Raw genomic sequence first — 13,241 nt, forward strand, 5'->3', positions numbered from 1 at the left:
CACTACAGTATTCACAGACTGTCTTCCATTTAGATAATTCCTTCATCAAAGGGAAGGGCCGTAACAGAGGCTCTAGATACCACACTTGAACCACGCCACCGACGCCTAACACGAGCGCCCTCTAGGACATCCTTCTGCAAGAACCTTTGGCTTGGAAAGGAGAGGGTGGGACCATACAAAATAACAGGGAAGGGTTTCACCGGGCGTCACAGGTCTCTCCCCAGAAATAGATTTTTCCTTCGTCAAAATCCCTTTTCTGGGTCGACCTGTGACGCCCGGTGAAAATGTACCAGAGAATGCCTTCCAAGCCCAATAAAGTAATAACATAATGAGGAGAATACAAACACCATGTAACAAAATAATATAATATAATAATGTAAGTAAACATAAAATTACAAACTAGCCAAAGGACATAGTGAACGTAAGTCTAAAAAATATGAAGACACGGAATCAACCGAGTGTCCAAACGCAAAAAGCATCAAATATTACATGTCTAAGAATATCCAAACATTAAAGTAATGGTAAATACAATAACAGTTAAACCATAGGAATTAAACATGGTAATAATCTTAGGGCTAACGAACCACCCAGGAGAGTGGCGACGTGGTGTGAGTGGCAGGAAGGAGGGAGAAGAGAAGAGATGGAAGAAAGGAAGAACAAGAGATTAATGGGGAGAGATAAGACTCCCAGCTGCAACCGTTGGGTATTTAAGGGCCTGTAAGTTCTTTAGATAGTGGCATTTGAAAACCATAGATTTCGAACCCGTATATTTTTTAAGGTCATCAAAATCCATGTTCTGGAAGTAATTAATGGAGGTAGCTACTGATCGGATATCATGAGCATGGGGAAATGATTCCGGATTAGCATGTTTAATGAAGTAGAGGATTTGTTGTCTGATCCCTTGAATGGAAATAGTACCTCCTTGTTCCCTGATAAACAAGGGGCCAGACGAGAGGGTGGCAGTTCTAGCTAAAAAGGCCCTGAGAGTAGTGACTGGACACAGAGAAGTATCCTGGGGAAGAGGAATAATCTTCCAATGGGACCACCTATTTTGTGGGTCCTCATTTTTAGTTAGGAAAGCTCTGTCTGGAGAAAGAAGTACTTCACCTGAAGGGAGGAAATCTATGTTTTCTGAGTTTCGTGAGAGAGCTGCTAGTTCTGAGATTCTAGCACCTGAGGCCAAAGCCGTTAGAAATAAAGTCTTCCTAAGAAGAGTGATATAGGAGCAGGATTCATTGTCCGTGTCTGACGCAAGTTTGAGGACATGGTTCAGAGACCAAGAGACCTTTTGTGGACGAACCAAAGGTCAAAGCCTACCACACGCTTTTGGAATAGATGAGAAATAGGGATCAGCTAGGTTAATGTTAAACCCAACAAGGAAGATTTTCTTCAAAGCTGACTTGATGGTGGTTATAGTGCTAGCTGCTAGGCCTTTGTCAAATAGGAACCTAAAGAAAGAGATGGCTAAATTCGGAGTCATACGAGTATGGTCTGAATTCTTTAGGAAATCTGCTAGTTTCTTAACGGCCAAATCATATTGACGAATTGTCGAGTCCCTTTTGTCTGATTCTATGAAGAGGACGTTTTCCGGGTCAATGTTTGCGTCTCTACGAGCTGCAAACTTCATGAAGTCCACAAAGTTAGGGTTTTGGCTATCCTTGAGGAATCTGACACAGTCTGAGTTTGGACTACTTGGGTCAGTTTGGGGAATGGGATCCGGAAGGGACGGAGTTTCAACTCGAGGAGGAGAGGAAACCAACTGCTCTTTGGCCAGTGAGGTGCTACTAAAGCCACTGCCCCTCGGAAGGAGCGTAGTTTGTGTAAAACTTTCATTAGAAGATTCACTGGAGGGAATAGGTAAACCTTCTTCCAATGGTTCCAATCCAGGGATGTGTCCATGGCATAAGCCTGAGGGTCCAGGTTTGGGGTCACATAACAGGGAAGTTTGTGATTCAGCTGAGTTGCGAATAGATCTACCTGGAGGCCCGGAACCAGCCTGAGTATCCCCCGGAATGAATTTATGTCTAGAGACCATTCTGATTCCAGTGGTTTCGTCCTGGATAGTGAGTCTGCTATCACATTCTGGACTCCTGCTAGGTGAGTTGCTGACAGGAATCAGTTCTTTTCTGTTGCCAAGGCGAAGATAGTGACCAGGACCTGATTCAGGTTGGGTGACTTGGATCCTCCTCTGCTGACGCAGTGTACTACGGCTGTGCTGTCTGAAACTACTCTGATGTGGGTCTACCTCGGAGGGGAGAGTCTCTTCAGGGTCAAGAACACTGCCATGGCTTCGAGAACATTGATATGGAACTGTTTCATGGTGGGTGACCAAGAGCCCTGAAACATCTGATGTTCGGAGTAACCCCCCATCCACTCAGAGACGTGTCTGTATGAACTGTCACTTGTGGAGGTGGGAATTGTAGGGGAACCGATTTGGAGAGGTTCCTCGATTCGGACCATGGGCGTAGTCTCATTTTCAAGACAGGGGATCTTCGAGATCTTGTCTCTTAAAGGTACTGTAGCTCTCTTTCTCCAAACTCGATTGATGTCTTTGAGTTTGGCTTTTAATAGGAGATCTGTTACTGAAGCGAATTGGAGAAGGCCGAGGATTCTTTCTAAGGCTCTTCTGGACACCTGTTTGTTTGAGAATATTCCTGATCTTGGAAGCTATTTCCCTTAGCTTTTTGGGAGGAAGGGATAGCTTGTTCTTTGAAAGGTCCCACTGAATGCCTAACCATTCGAAGTGGCATGATGGTTGCAGGCGGGACTTTTGGAGATTGACTTGAAATCCCAGGTTGGCAAGAAATCGAAGTAGGCTACTTTCGTCGTAGCTCTGTTGCATTCCTGGGTCGACCGAGCTCAAATGAGCCAATCGTCCAAATAAGCTATGATCTGTATCCCTTGGTTCCTGAGTTGTTCTAGCACTGTCTCTCCCAGTTTCGTGAATATCCTGGGGGCAATAATGAGACCGAAGGGCATGACTTTGAACGCAAAGGCTTTCTTGCCTAGGCAGAAGCCTAGGTAAGGAGAGAAGTTTCGAGCTACTGGCACATGATAATAGGCGTCGGTAAGATCGATAGAGGGGGTGACGGCCCCACGGGGAAGTAAGGTCCGTACCTGAGAGATAGTCAACATTCGGAACTTGTCGCAGAGAATGTAAGAGTTTAGTTTTGACAAGTCTAGGACCACTCTCAATGCCGACGAGTCTTTCTTTGGAACTGTAAACAGGCGGCCTTGGAACTTCAGTGATTGAACCCGTTTGATTGCTTTCTTCTTGAGTAACTGTGGTGTACTCTTTCAGGATGGGAGTGGGTCTCTGGAAGAAGGTCACTGGTGGAGGTGGAGAACCCTGTGACCATTTCCAACCCAAACCTTTGGAGATTATGCTGTGAGCCCACGGACTGAAGGTCCAATGGTCTCGAAAGTGGTAAAGTCTCCCCCCTACCGGGACCACATCATTGCGAGGGAGTGAATCTAGGTCCCTTCCCTCCCCGAGCACCCCTTGTCCTAGAACCGCCTCGTTGGCGGAACTGTCCTCTACCCCTGTAGCTTCCTCTCTGGTGTCCACGAAAGGAACCTGAGGATTCGTAGCTAGGGTTGTATGCAGGAGAGGGCATCCAAGCGGGGTTGGGTTGTGTACCTGGGGGAGCAGTGAGGTAGACCACCTGTTGAGGGGGAGCCGGTTGCTGAGACGTTGAAGCAGAGGGAGACTGTGATGACGAGTGAGTAACTGTCGATTGATGGTAGTGACCCCGGTTCGTCTTGTAAGGGGTGAATCTCTGCTTCTTCTTGAAGAAAGCTTGGTTTTGGGCTTCGACCTTCCTTTTGGCAGTGAGGCCCCACCTTACTTGCAAATTTTGGTTTGCCCTCGCAGCGTCCTGAAGAACTTTGTTCACTTCCTCCTGAGGAAAGAGGGTTTTACCCCAGCAGGAGGAAGCTATCAGCCTGTTCGGTTCATGTCTGATAGAGGCCTCCGACAGAACGTATTTCCTGCAACTAACCCGAGCCGACCAGAAATCGTGGAGGTCGACTTGGTAGGACAGAGACAGGTTCTTTGTGAATATCCGAAACAAAGTCTCAGTCAGATAAAGCGAGGCTAGGGACTCCGCGGAGGTAATGGAGTGGACAGACCTAGCTAACCTATTCCGTGCCTCAAACTCAGTCCTGAGAAGATTCTCCGGTAATTTGGGAAGCTTCTCGGAAAACAGAGTAGAGGCACAGTCTGGGCCTAACTTCCCTACTGTGAAAGTAGAGGAAGCATCGTCCCAGGTAGCAGAGGTACTCGGGATGAGCATGGAGGTGGGGTCCGTCTCTTTAAGAGCCGGCATGGCAGAGCCCTCTTTGACAGCTTGAATAGTGAGATCTGTCAATTTATCCGTAATAGGCAAGGTAATAGCAGGAGCAGTTGTAAAAATGGTGTAGGCCCCTTTGTGTGGGGTGAGCTTGGAATTAGCGCACCCACATTCAGACAGAGTCGTGGCCCAGACAGCTTGGGCCTGTTCTTTAGGAAATATTACCGTTTCCTTCGGTACCTTGTCCAATCTAACCAAGGCATGCTCTTTCAAACGAATGAAGCCGTTGAATGGGAATTCTAGCCCCGGAGGGTAAAATTCTAGGTCCTCTAGAGGGCGGGTGCCAATGCTATCCAGAGTTATGGTACCATCTATATATGGAGCATGCAAGGCAAACCTCCATGGGTTGTTTTTATCGAAGGGGGGTAACTTCGACGCATCTGGGGCTGAAGGAGGAGGCATCTGAGTTCCTGAACGGATCAGATTCGCCACCATATCTTTGAGCTCCGTCATAGCCCCTTGGCTTGCCCTAGAATGTTGTTGTATCTGCTCCTTAACCCCTTTACCCCCAAAGGACGTACTGGTACGTTTCACAAAAGCCATCCCTTTACCCCCATGAACGTACCAGTACGTCATCGCAAAAAAATGCTATAAAAATTTTTTTTTTCATATTTTTGATAATTTTTTGAGAAAATTCAGGCATTTTCCAAGAGAATGAGACCAACCTGACCTCTCTATGACAAAAATTAAGGCTGTTAGAGCAATTTAAAAAAAAATATACTACAAAATGTGCTGGGAAAAAAATAACCCCTTGGGGGTTAAGGGTTGGAAATTTCCAAATAGCCTGGGGGTAAAAGGGTTAACAATATCCCTGATCAGGTCAACGGGGAAGGAGGGTTCCTGAGTACTACCCGCTGACGAAGCCTTGGACTTAGCGGACTTCGACTTTTTAGCAGTCACGGTTTTATGTGAAGCAATAGGAACATCAGGAGCATTTGAGGGTCCAGGGACCGGTGACGTAGATAATGGCAAAGCTGAAGGCTTAAAGGTACGTAGTGGCTTCACCTTCGGTCGTACAGGGACGGAGGGATCCCGAGGAGAAGCCGTAGGCTTATCAAAGCCGAGGAAGGAAGAGGTAGAGGAAGGAGTGAGAGATAAAAGGGGATCCACCAACTCAGCACCACCTACCTGCTCGTCCATGGGTTCGACGTCCAAATCTAGAGAGGACACCAATAAAGCTTCCTCTTCCGTTGGGATGGTTGCTCTAACCACCTCAATTAACGGGGCCGCTGTCTCCGGCAGAACTGCTGCAGTGGTAGAGCCCGGGAACAGACGAGAGGCCATGTCTCCGTCGAGGAGATAGGGTGCGCCAGACGGAGCATTCGTTCCAAAGCCTGACACCCAAGGACGGAGAGCAGCTCTTGCAGCCCGGAGAGAGTCATCATCAGCCTGAAAGAGGTGAGGGGATTAATGATGAAGGAGAAGCTCGTTCTCCGCAATAAGCGATGTACTGTATACATATATAAGGAACAAATTAAATCATCGCCAAAGGATAAAAAGGTACAAACTAGAACCAACTTACGTCATCGTTCAGGAGTAGGGAGGACAGCTCGTAGCAGAGCGTGCACGACTCCGGGAACCACACCATGTATGAGGCTTGTCCCGGCTCCCGAGTGAAGGATATGGCGCAATGCGCACGGGACCGGCATAGGTCATGTCCCACGGGATCATTAAAGGCAGCGGGGCAGCCCTTGGCAGCGCAACGGACCTTCTGTAAAAGAAAGGATGTTCCTTGAGACTCTGGTCAGTGATTAAGATCAACTAAAAGAGTCTAGATAACATTAAATATGTGTGCATAGAATGGTTCCATAATTGAGAGCTAGAGTTCCATATTAATATATTAATACAAAATAAGAATAAACTAATGTACACTGCCGAACCACGGACGAGCCGAGGATGCAGTGATAGGTCTGTAACCAAGTAATATGTAACTATAAGCAGCAGCGGAAAGTTAATGTTAACCTCAATGCTGATCGTCTGGGCGATCTCCGGTGAAGCCGGAGGTCCGGTGAAAGGTCCGGAATAATTAAATTGTGATTAATAATGAAAAGTTCATGTGGATATGGCCGAAGCCGGAGTCCGTGTGCAAGGGATCACCGGGGGGATGAGGCCCTGCCAGAGGGTTGCACTCCAAATAATATCTGACTGGGTTCCAAACTCAATGAGTATCCCTTATGGCGGAGTAGAACTCAAGGCGGAGAGGATGAACGTTCAGATGCTCCTCCCAAGGCGGAGCGGGGAGAGGACGGAACTACGAGGGGAACGGGTGGCGGCCTAAATCTGGCCCAAAATAATGACTCACACACGAACGGGACCTATTAATAACGCTAGCTATATTAACAGTAACCACATAATAAAATAAAACATAAATATCATAAACCCGTAGAGGGAGAGGGGGGAGGGATAACCCGTGAGTGTATAAAACGGGAAATCCAACTCTCCTACTCGAGGTTAAGAAAGAAAACGAGAGAAAGGGTAACTCGTGACTGTAGCAACAGAAAACGAGAACTCCATGCTCACGCTCTCGTGGTTACACTATAAAGAACCAAAAGCACACTATAATAGGATATAAGTAAAACAATAAAATTGTAATGTCAGTCAAGATTAAGAACAAAGAATAACGACTGCGTAACAAAATAAATATAAAGATATAGTCTATTAACGAACGCCTTCCCGAGGCGGGTACTAAACTATAATAAAGCCACGGACGTTATTCTTCGCTCGTCCAGATTGGACTTGCTAGCAAAAAATACTATAGTAAAACAATAATAATAATAATGATAATAATAATGGTTCAAAAGGCGTAAGAGACTTAACCAAGAACCTAGATGACAGAGTACCAAATGGGCAAGATTAACGTGAAATTCCAGCGAGGCAAATCAAAACAACAATGGCCGCCGACGCCGCGGAAGGCCAAGCCGGTCTATAATTAAAAACCACACTACTGGAAAGAGAACAACTGCCCGGTACTGTAAAAAGCTGTCAAAACAAACTATGGTACTTAACATTGGTAAAGGTGAAGTAGTAGCTTCAGTCATGATGAATTAAATCCAGAAACGGGAAAAACACCAAGAGCACAAAAAATTACGAGCAAGCGAGCAAGTCCAAAACAGAAGGATGTCCTAGAGGGCGCTCGTGTTAGGCGTCGGTGGCGTGGTTCAAGTGTGATATCTAGGGCCTCTGTTACGGCCCTTCCCTTTGATGAAGGAATTATCTAAATGGAAGACAGCCTGTGAATAGTGGCTTTCACACGCCCCTGCTTTATACACGACACCCACAAGGTGCACGCGCGAGGGTAGTAACCTCTGCATTCCATGCTTTTATCTTTCTCTGGTATATATGGAAAGTTTATATCAGAAAAGTGTAAAGAAGGACCCTTTTCACCGGGCGTTACAGGTCGACCCAGAAATCAAATTCTTAATGGTTGGTAAACAATCATCACTAAGAATTTATTTTTTTCTTGGTCACAAAAAACCGAAATGGCGAAGCAAGCAACCGCGATTAACGAGGTCTGACTGTACTATTTTTTATCAAGAAAAGAAAATACTACCTTACCAAGTAAAATCAGTTCATTTTGATGCAAGAAAATAGATTATTTCAAGGAAATATTTGTCATATTAGTGTACTATTTCCGACATAATTTTGACATCATCACAGTGAAAAAAGTAGTAGTAAAGTCGAACAGTCAGAAGTCATATAGGTAGTAAGTGAACATAGAAATAAGCAATTTTATCAGTAAAATTCAATTTATTCCCTAGTTCAAGAGCCCTCTTGCCTGTCACAATTCTTCAACTGGGAAACAGTATTCCGTGTTGAATCTGAAAGACTCCGTCAAGGCACAGTCTCTTTAAAGAGGGCACACTGCTGTATTATTATCACAAAGTAATAGAAATGCTGGAGAATGAAATGGACTGAAGGAAAGTCAAGTTAAAATGTAAAAATGGCTTAACTAGAGCTCAAAAGGATATGGAAAAGGCCCTTTGCTAATGCCAAGAGTGCACCATATGAGATATACTGTACTGATGGTAGATGTACTAACCTGTTAAGAGGTTTAGGGAGTGAAGATTAAGTAAAGGAAAAAGCTGTGTAATATATAGACATCAAAAGAGTTTATGATAAAGGTGCTGAGATTGTATAGTATCTAAGGTGATTTGTTGAGTGGCTATTAAAATTCATTAGGGGAAGATATACCAAGGGAACTAATACTGTATGTAGACAGGAGAGAGACTGACTTGGTGTACAAGGATATGAGGGAAACGTGAGTTATTCAAATGCAAAATATATACAGTATTAACCAGATTTAGCAAACTCTATTGACGGAGTCTGCTCCTTCTGATTTATGTCATAAGTAACCATAATACTTTACCTTTCCATTCATATTCCATGTAGCAATAAATAATGTAAGGGTCCGACTTGGAAAATATCGGTCCAGTTCCTTTCCCCCGAGAAGACTTCCATATCCAAGGCCTCCAAAAAGGTAATTCCTGGAATAAGAAGGGTACTTTAAATAAAATTGTTAAAAAGATTGGCATAACCTTCAAAATAAGAAAAACTTGTTAAGGGCAAAAAGCTTAAGGCACCCTAAATAAAGATGAATTTTCTTGTGACCATTGAAGCTAACAAAATATGATGTACTACACAATCTGAGGGGATGGATGGATTGTTTGGGTAATAAATGCTGAAAATAATGTTTGCCATTTTACAGAACAAACAAATCAAAATTAAAATCATACAACTGACCAGATATTATTTGTTTTTTCCTATATTTAGGATTTTACAGGTAGTAGGTTGACCAGAGCACCAGCCACCCATTGAGATACTACTGTCACATATAGAATAATTAAAGTAAAAATAAAAGTATTAGTGGGGTTAGTTTAAGTCGCAGGAAGTAGGGCAGTGGTTGCTGACCTATGACCTTATCTCCAAGATTCCTGGGTATTGTAAACTATGTCACAAGCCACTGGGCCTGAAGAAAGAGTTGCACCAATTTTGTTGGATATAAACTGTTGTCATTCTTTTACTCCCCAGGCCAAAGTATGAGGGAGGTTGGACAAAAGCTGGGGGCTTTGAGGTGGGGCAACCTAGATCACAGATGTCACGTAACAAAAGGATACCATCTATCTCCTAGCGGAAGCCCCTAACCTCCATAGAGACAGATGCCATAAAAACTCACCCTTGGAAGGAGAGAGAGGAGTCGAGCGCAAGAGACGGGCGCGTGCCCTAGTTGCCGCTGGGCAATCATTACGCCCAAACGACTATCCACTAGGTTGCGATCATAATAGTAATTGTTACCTTAGACTTGTAACGTGAGACAAGTGTTATGTGTGTGCCCCTCCCTCTTGCTTGACTTGGATAGAAATTAAGACTGAAATGTTCAGTTAATAAGTCAGATTTGGGACTTGAGATAAATTGCTATTCTACTGACGGAAGATTAATAGTAACTTGCTCTAAGTCGATTCTCCGCAAGTGTGTCTATTATTTACAAGTTAATTACCATTGTATTAAACTGATTAAATCATTTGAAAGTCAGCGAGAAATTTGTATTTCTTCTGTAATGTAATCCCAAGATTTAAAGTTCTATTTCACTCGCTTTGAAGAAGATTTATGCTAATTTTTGTTGTGAAAATTAACTTGGACAATACATCCTCTCACAATGTAAAAATTGTTTAATTCACAGCCTCTCATCTTTATTGCTTAATTATCCACGCCATGTGACACTACTGCTAGAGAATTACTGAATCCTTTGACTGGCCAGACAGTAATACACTGGATCCCTCACTCTGGTTAAGAATAATTTTTTGTTTGTCTACACATACACCGACTAGTCTGGTCTATTCTTTCCACATTGTCCTCTGTTCTCATACACTCAACAACATTGAGATTACTAAATAATTCTTCTTCGCCCAATGGTTAACTACTGCTATGTAATTGTTCAGTGGCTACTTTCCTCTTGGTAAGGGTAGAAGAGACTCTTTGGCTATGCGAAGCAACTCTTCTAGGACACTCCAAAATCAAACCATTGTTCTCTAGTCTTGGGCACTGCCATAGCCTCTGTACCATGGTCTTCCACTGTCTTGGGATAGAGTTCTCTTGCTTGAGGGTACACTCGGATGCACTATTCTATCTTATTTATCTTCTTGTTATTTTGAAGTTTTTATAATTTATATATGAAAGATGATATTTTCATAATAAAATAAATTTTTGAACATACTTACCCGGTGGTTATATAATATAGCTTTAGTCCCCGACGTCTGGCAGAAATTCAAAACTGGCGGCAATCGCAGATTGAGTAGCCAGGTTTTAACACCAGCGCCCTCTGTCGCGAGGTACTTGGAACCATTTCATGATTCCTCAGATCTTCCCTGCCGCCATTGCCGGCAACATCGTTGGTTCGCTTGTTTGATTTTGCTTTCGGCTTTTCTTGAACCTTGATTGATTTTTATTATTTTGACCCTTGCTAGTTTTTGATCTCTCTAATTAATATTCAAAATGGCTGACCCTTCTCCCGCTTATAGAAAGTGTGTGAAAGGATGTAAGACCCGGCTTCCTAAAGCCTCAATTGACTTCCACTCAATTTGTGTTAAATGTAGGGGTAAAGTATGCGAGTTGGGGGATCGGTGTAACGAATATGTTTTGTTGTCTGAGAGGGAGTGGCTGGAATTTGACTGCTACACTCGTAAACTTCAGAGAGACAGAATCAGACGAAGTTCTTCTCGGTCTAGAGAATTTTCCTCTTCCTGTATCATTGAACCTAATCCTTCCCCTGTAGTGGTAGTTTCAGATCCCACTACTGTAACCACTGAGCCTTACGCTTAAGGACATGATGGTTGCTATTCAAGCCCTGGGCGTTAGGGTTGAATCGCTTGCTGAGGACAGGAACCAACTTATGTCCCATGTTGATCAGTTAAAAAGTGTCTGTGCGAAAAGTGCGGTTAATGTGTTTAGTGCAGTGGAGGGTGCGTCTGCTCAGACCTGTCGTTCACCTAGCCTTAGACCTCTTCCAAGCTCCCCAACCCCTGGGAGAAGGAATGTTGATCGGCGAAAGGGAACGAGAGGAGTTATCACTTGAGCAGACATCCCCTCGAGCGTACCTGTTGACATTTCATGGGATGCTCGCCCTCACCATGGGAAAGGTGAGGTTAAGGTGTTTCCCTCATCTTCGGATGACGCAGCGCATAGCAGAGGCTGGCATCAAGCTTCCAGACCTCATAAGAGGAAAATGGATGCAGTAGATCAGCGTCGCTCCTTGTCGCCGCAAGTGCCTGGTTGTAGCCACTGGAGCAGTCCAGAGCGTTTCCCCTCGTCTGAAGAAGGTTCTCCTGCTAAACGTCCTGTTAGGACGTCGGACTCTGACATACGGCTAGTCCAGCCTGGTGCAGATCAAGTTCTTGAGTCTGGTATTACTTCGGTGCATGCTCCGCCCCCACCGTCAGACTGTTTGTCGTCTCCTGGATGCTCTGCGCGTTACATGAGCGATGAAGAAGGTGAGTTTGTGGTGGAAGTAACTCCTCCCGCTTTACCAGTGGCTCGCCAAGATCCCGAACCCTTGGGAAGGCGTCGGGAATCTTTGCAACTTGACGCTAAGCGTAGCAAGGCGGTTAGTCAAGAGGCGCTTGACGACGGACAGCTTTCCAAGCGTCAAGCAATTGAACACGGCGCTGTACGATGTGATAAGGTTTCTGTGAAACGTCGAGACCCTGATCCCCTTGATACCAAACGTCAAGCATCCAGGCGTGACGCCAAGCGCCAAGCGACCAAACGTGACGACAATCGGCAAGCAGCTAAAAGTGACGCCGAGCGTCAAGTTAGACATGACGTCGGGCGGCGAGCACGTGACGTTGAGCGTCAAGCAAAACGTGACGCCAAATGTCAAGCAGTTGCCGAATGTCATGCAGTCGGACGTGACGCCGAGCGCAAGAGCCTCAGACGTCATGATGACACCAGTCGTTCCGAGCATCAAGATCGCGAGCGCATTAGTCCCGACCATTTTGATCGCGAGCGACTTCTTTCTGAGCGTCGCGCTTTGGATCAACGTGACGTCGAACACGATGATCCTGCCCCTGTGGGTGACAGTAGTAGAGCCCGTAAGGACGTCTCTACTTCAGTTAGAGTTTTATCAGAGGAAGAGATTGATGATCACCTTTCCACGGCTGACCTTTTAGAAGATTTATCGGAGGAAGAAAAAACTAAGACCCTTAATCATTCAGCTGATCTTAAGAAGATTATGAAAATTTTTACAGAAGAATTTCCTGATCATTTTGTTCCTGTTGCTCCACGTTCCCCACCTTCGGAGTTTACCCTTGGGAAGGTAGCAAAGGCATCTCTTTTTCACCAAGATGGTTCTCTCTCGGTCACCGAAGAGTGTGTTAAGGCTGTCGGGAGACTGGATGCAGTCCAAAAAAGAACAAGGCAAGACAGCCTTCTCTTTTCCTCCAGCTAGATTAGCCACCAGGTCAAGCGTGTGGTACGAGACCTGAGAAGTTCTCGGCTTGGGAGTTCCTGCCTCTGCCCAGGGAGACTTTTCAAGCCTAGTAGACTCTCCTCGTCGGTCGGCCATGAGAAGGACCAAGATTCTATGGTCTACTACTGAACTCTATCATCTCCTCAAAGGCGTCTTTAGAGCCTTCAAGGTTTTCAACTTTCTGGATTGGACTCTGGGAGCCTTGGGGAAGAAAGTTTTAACCCTTAAGGATACTGACATTGATAGTATTATTCTGATCATGTCTTGTATGGACAAAGCTGTTAGAGACGGCTCTAATGAGTTGGCAGCCCTCTTTTCAGCTGGGGTTCTTTAGAAAAGAGCACAAATGTGTTCTTTTCTTTCCATGGGGGTCACACCCTTTCAAAAGTCTGAGTTGCTGTATGCACCGCTTTCTCCCTCTCTGTTTC

At 44.9% G+C, this 13,241-nt stretch overlaps 1 protein-coding gene across 3 annotated transcripts in view; it reads right to left on the reverse strand.

Annotated features, from left to right (window-relative positions):
* INPP5E (Inositol-3-phosphate synthase) overlaps window positions 1-13,241 on the reverse strand; it is a 405,071-nt gene that overhangs the window by 248,451 nt on the left and 143,379 nt on the right. For all 3 annotated transcript variants that reach the window (XM_068380074.1, XM_068380073.1, XM_068380075.1), the window contains one exon: window positions 8,719-8,836. In XM_068380074.1, coding sequence (XP_068236175.1) covers window positions 8,719-8,836 — 118 coding nt within the window. The remainder of the gene's footprint in view (window positions 1-8,718; window positions 8,837-13,241) is intronic.

The sequence above is a fragment of the Palaemon carinicauda genome, chromosome 9 (assembly GCF_036898095.1).
Source record: "Palaemon carinicauda isolate YSFRI2023 chromosome 9, ASM3689809v2, whole genome shotgun sequence".
In the NCBI taxonomy this organism is placed as follows: Eukaryota; Metazoa; Arthropoda; class Malacostraca; order Decapoda; family Palaemonidae; genus Palaemon; species Palaemon carinicauda.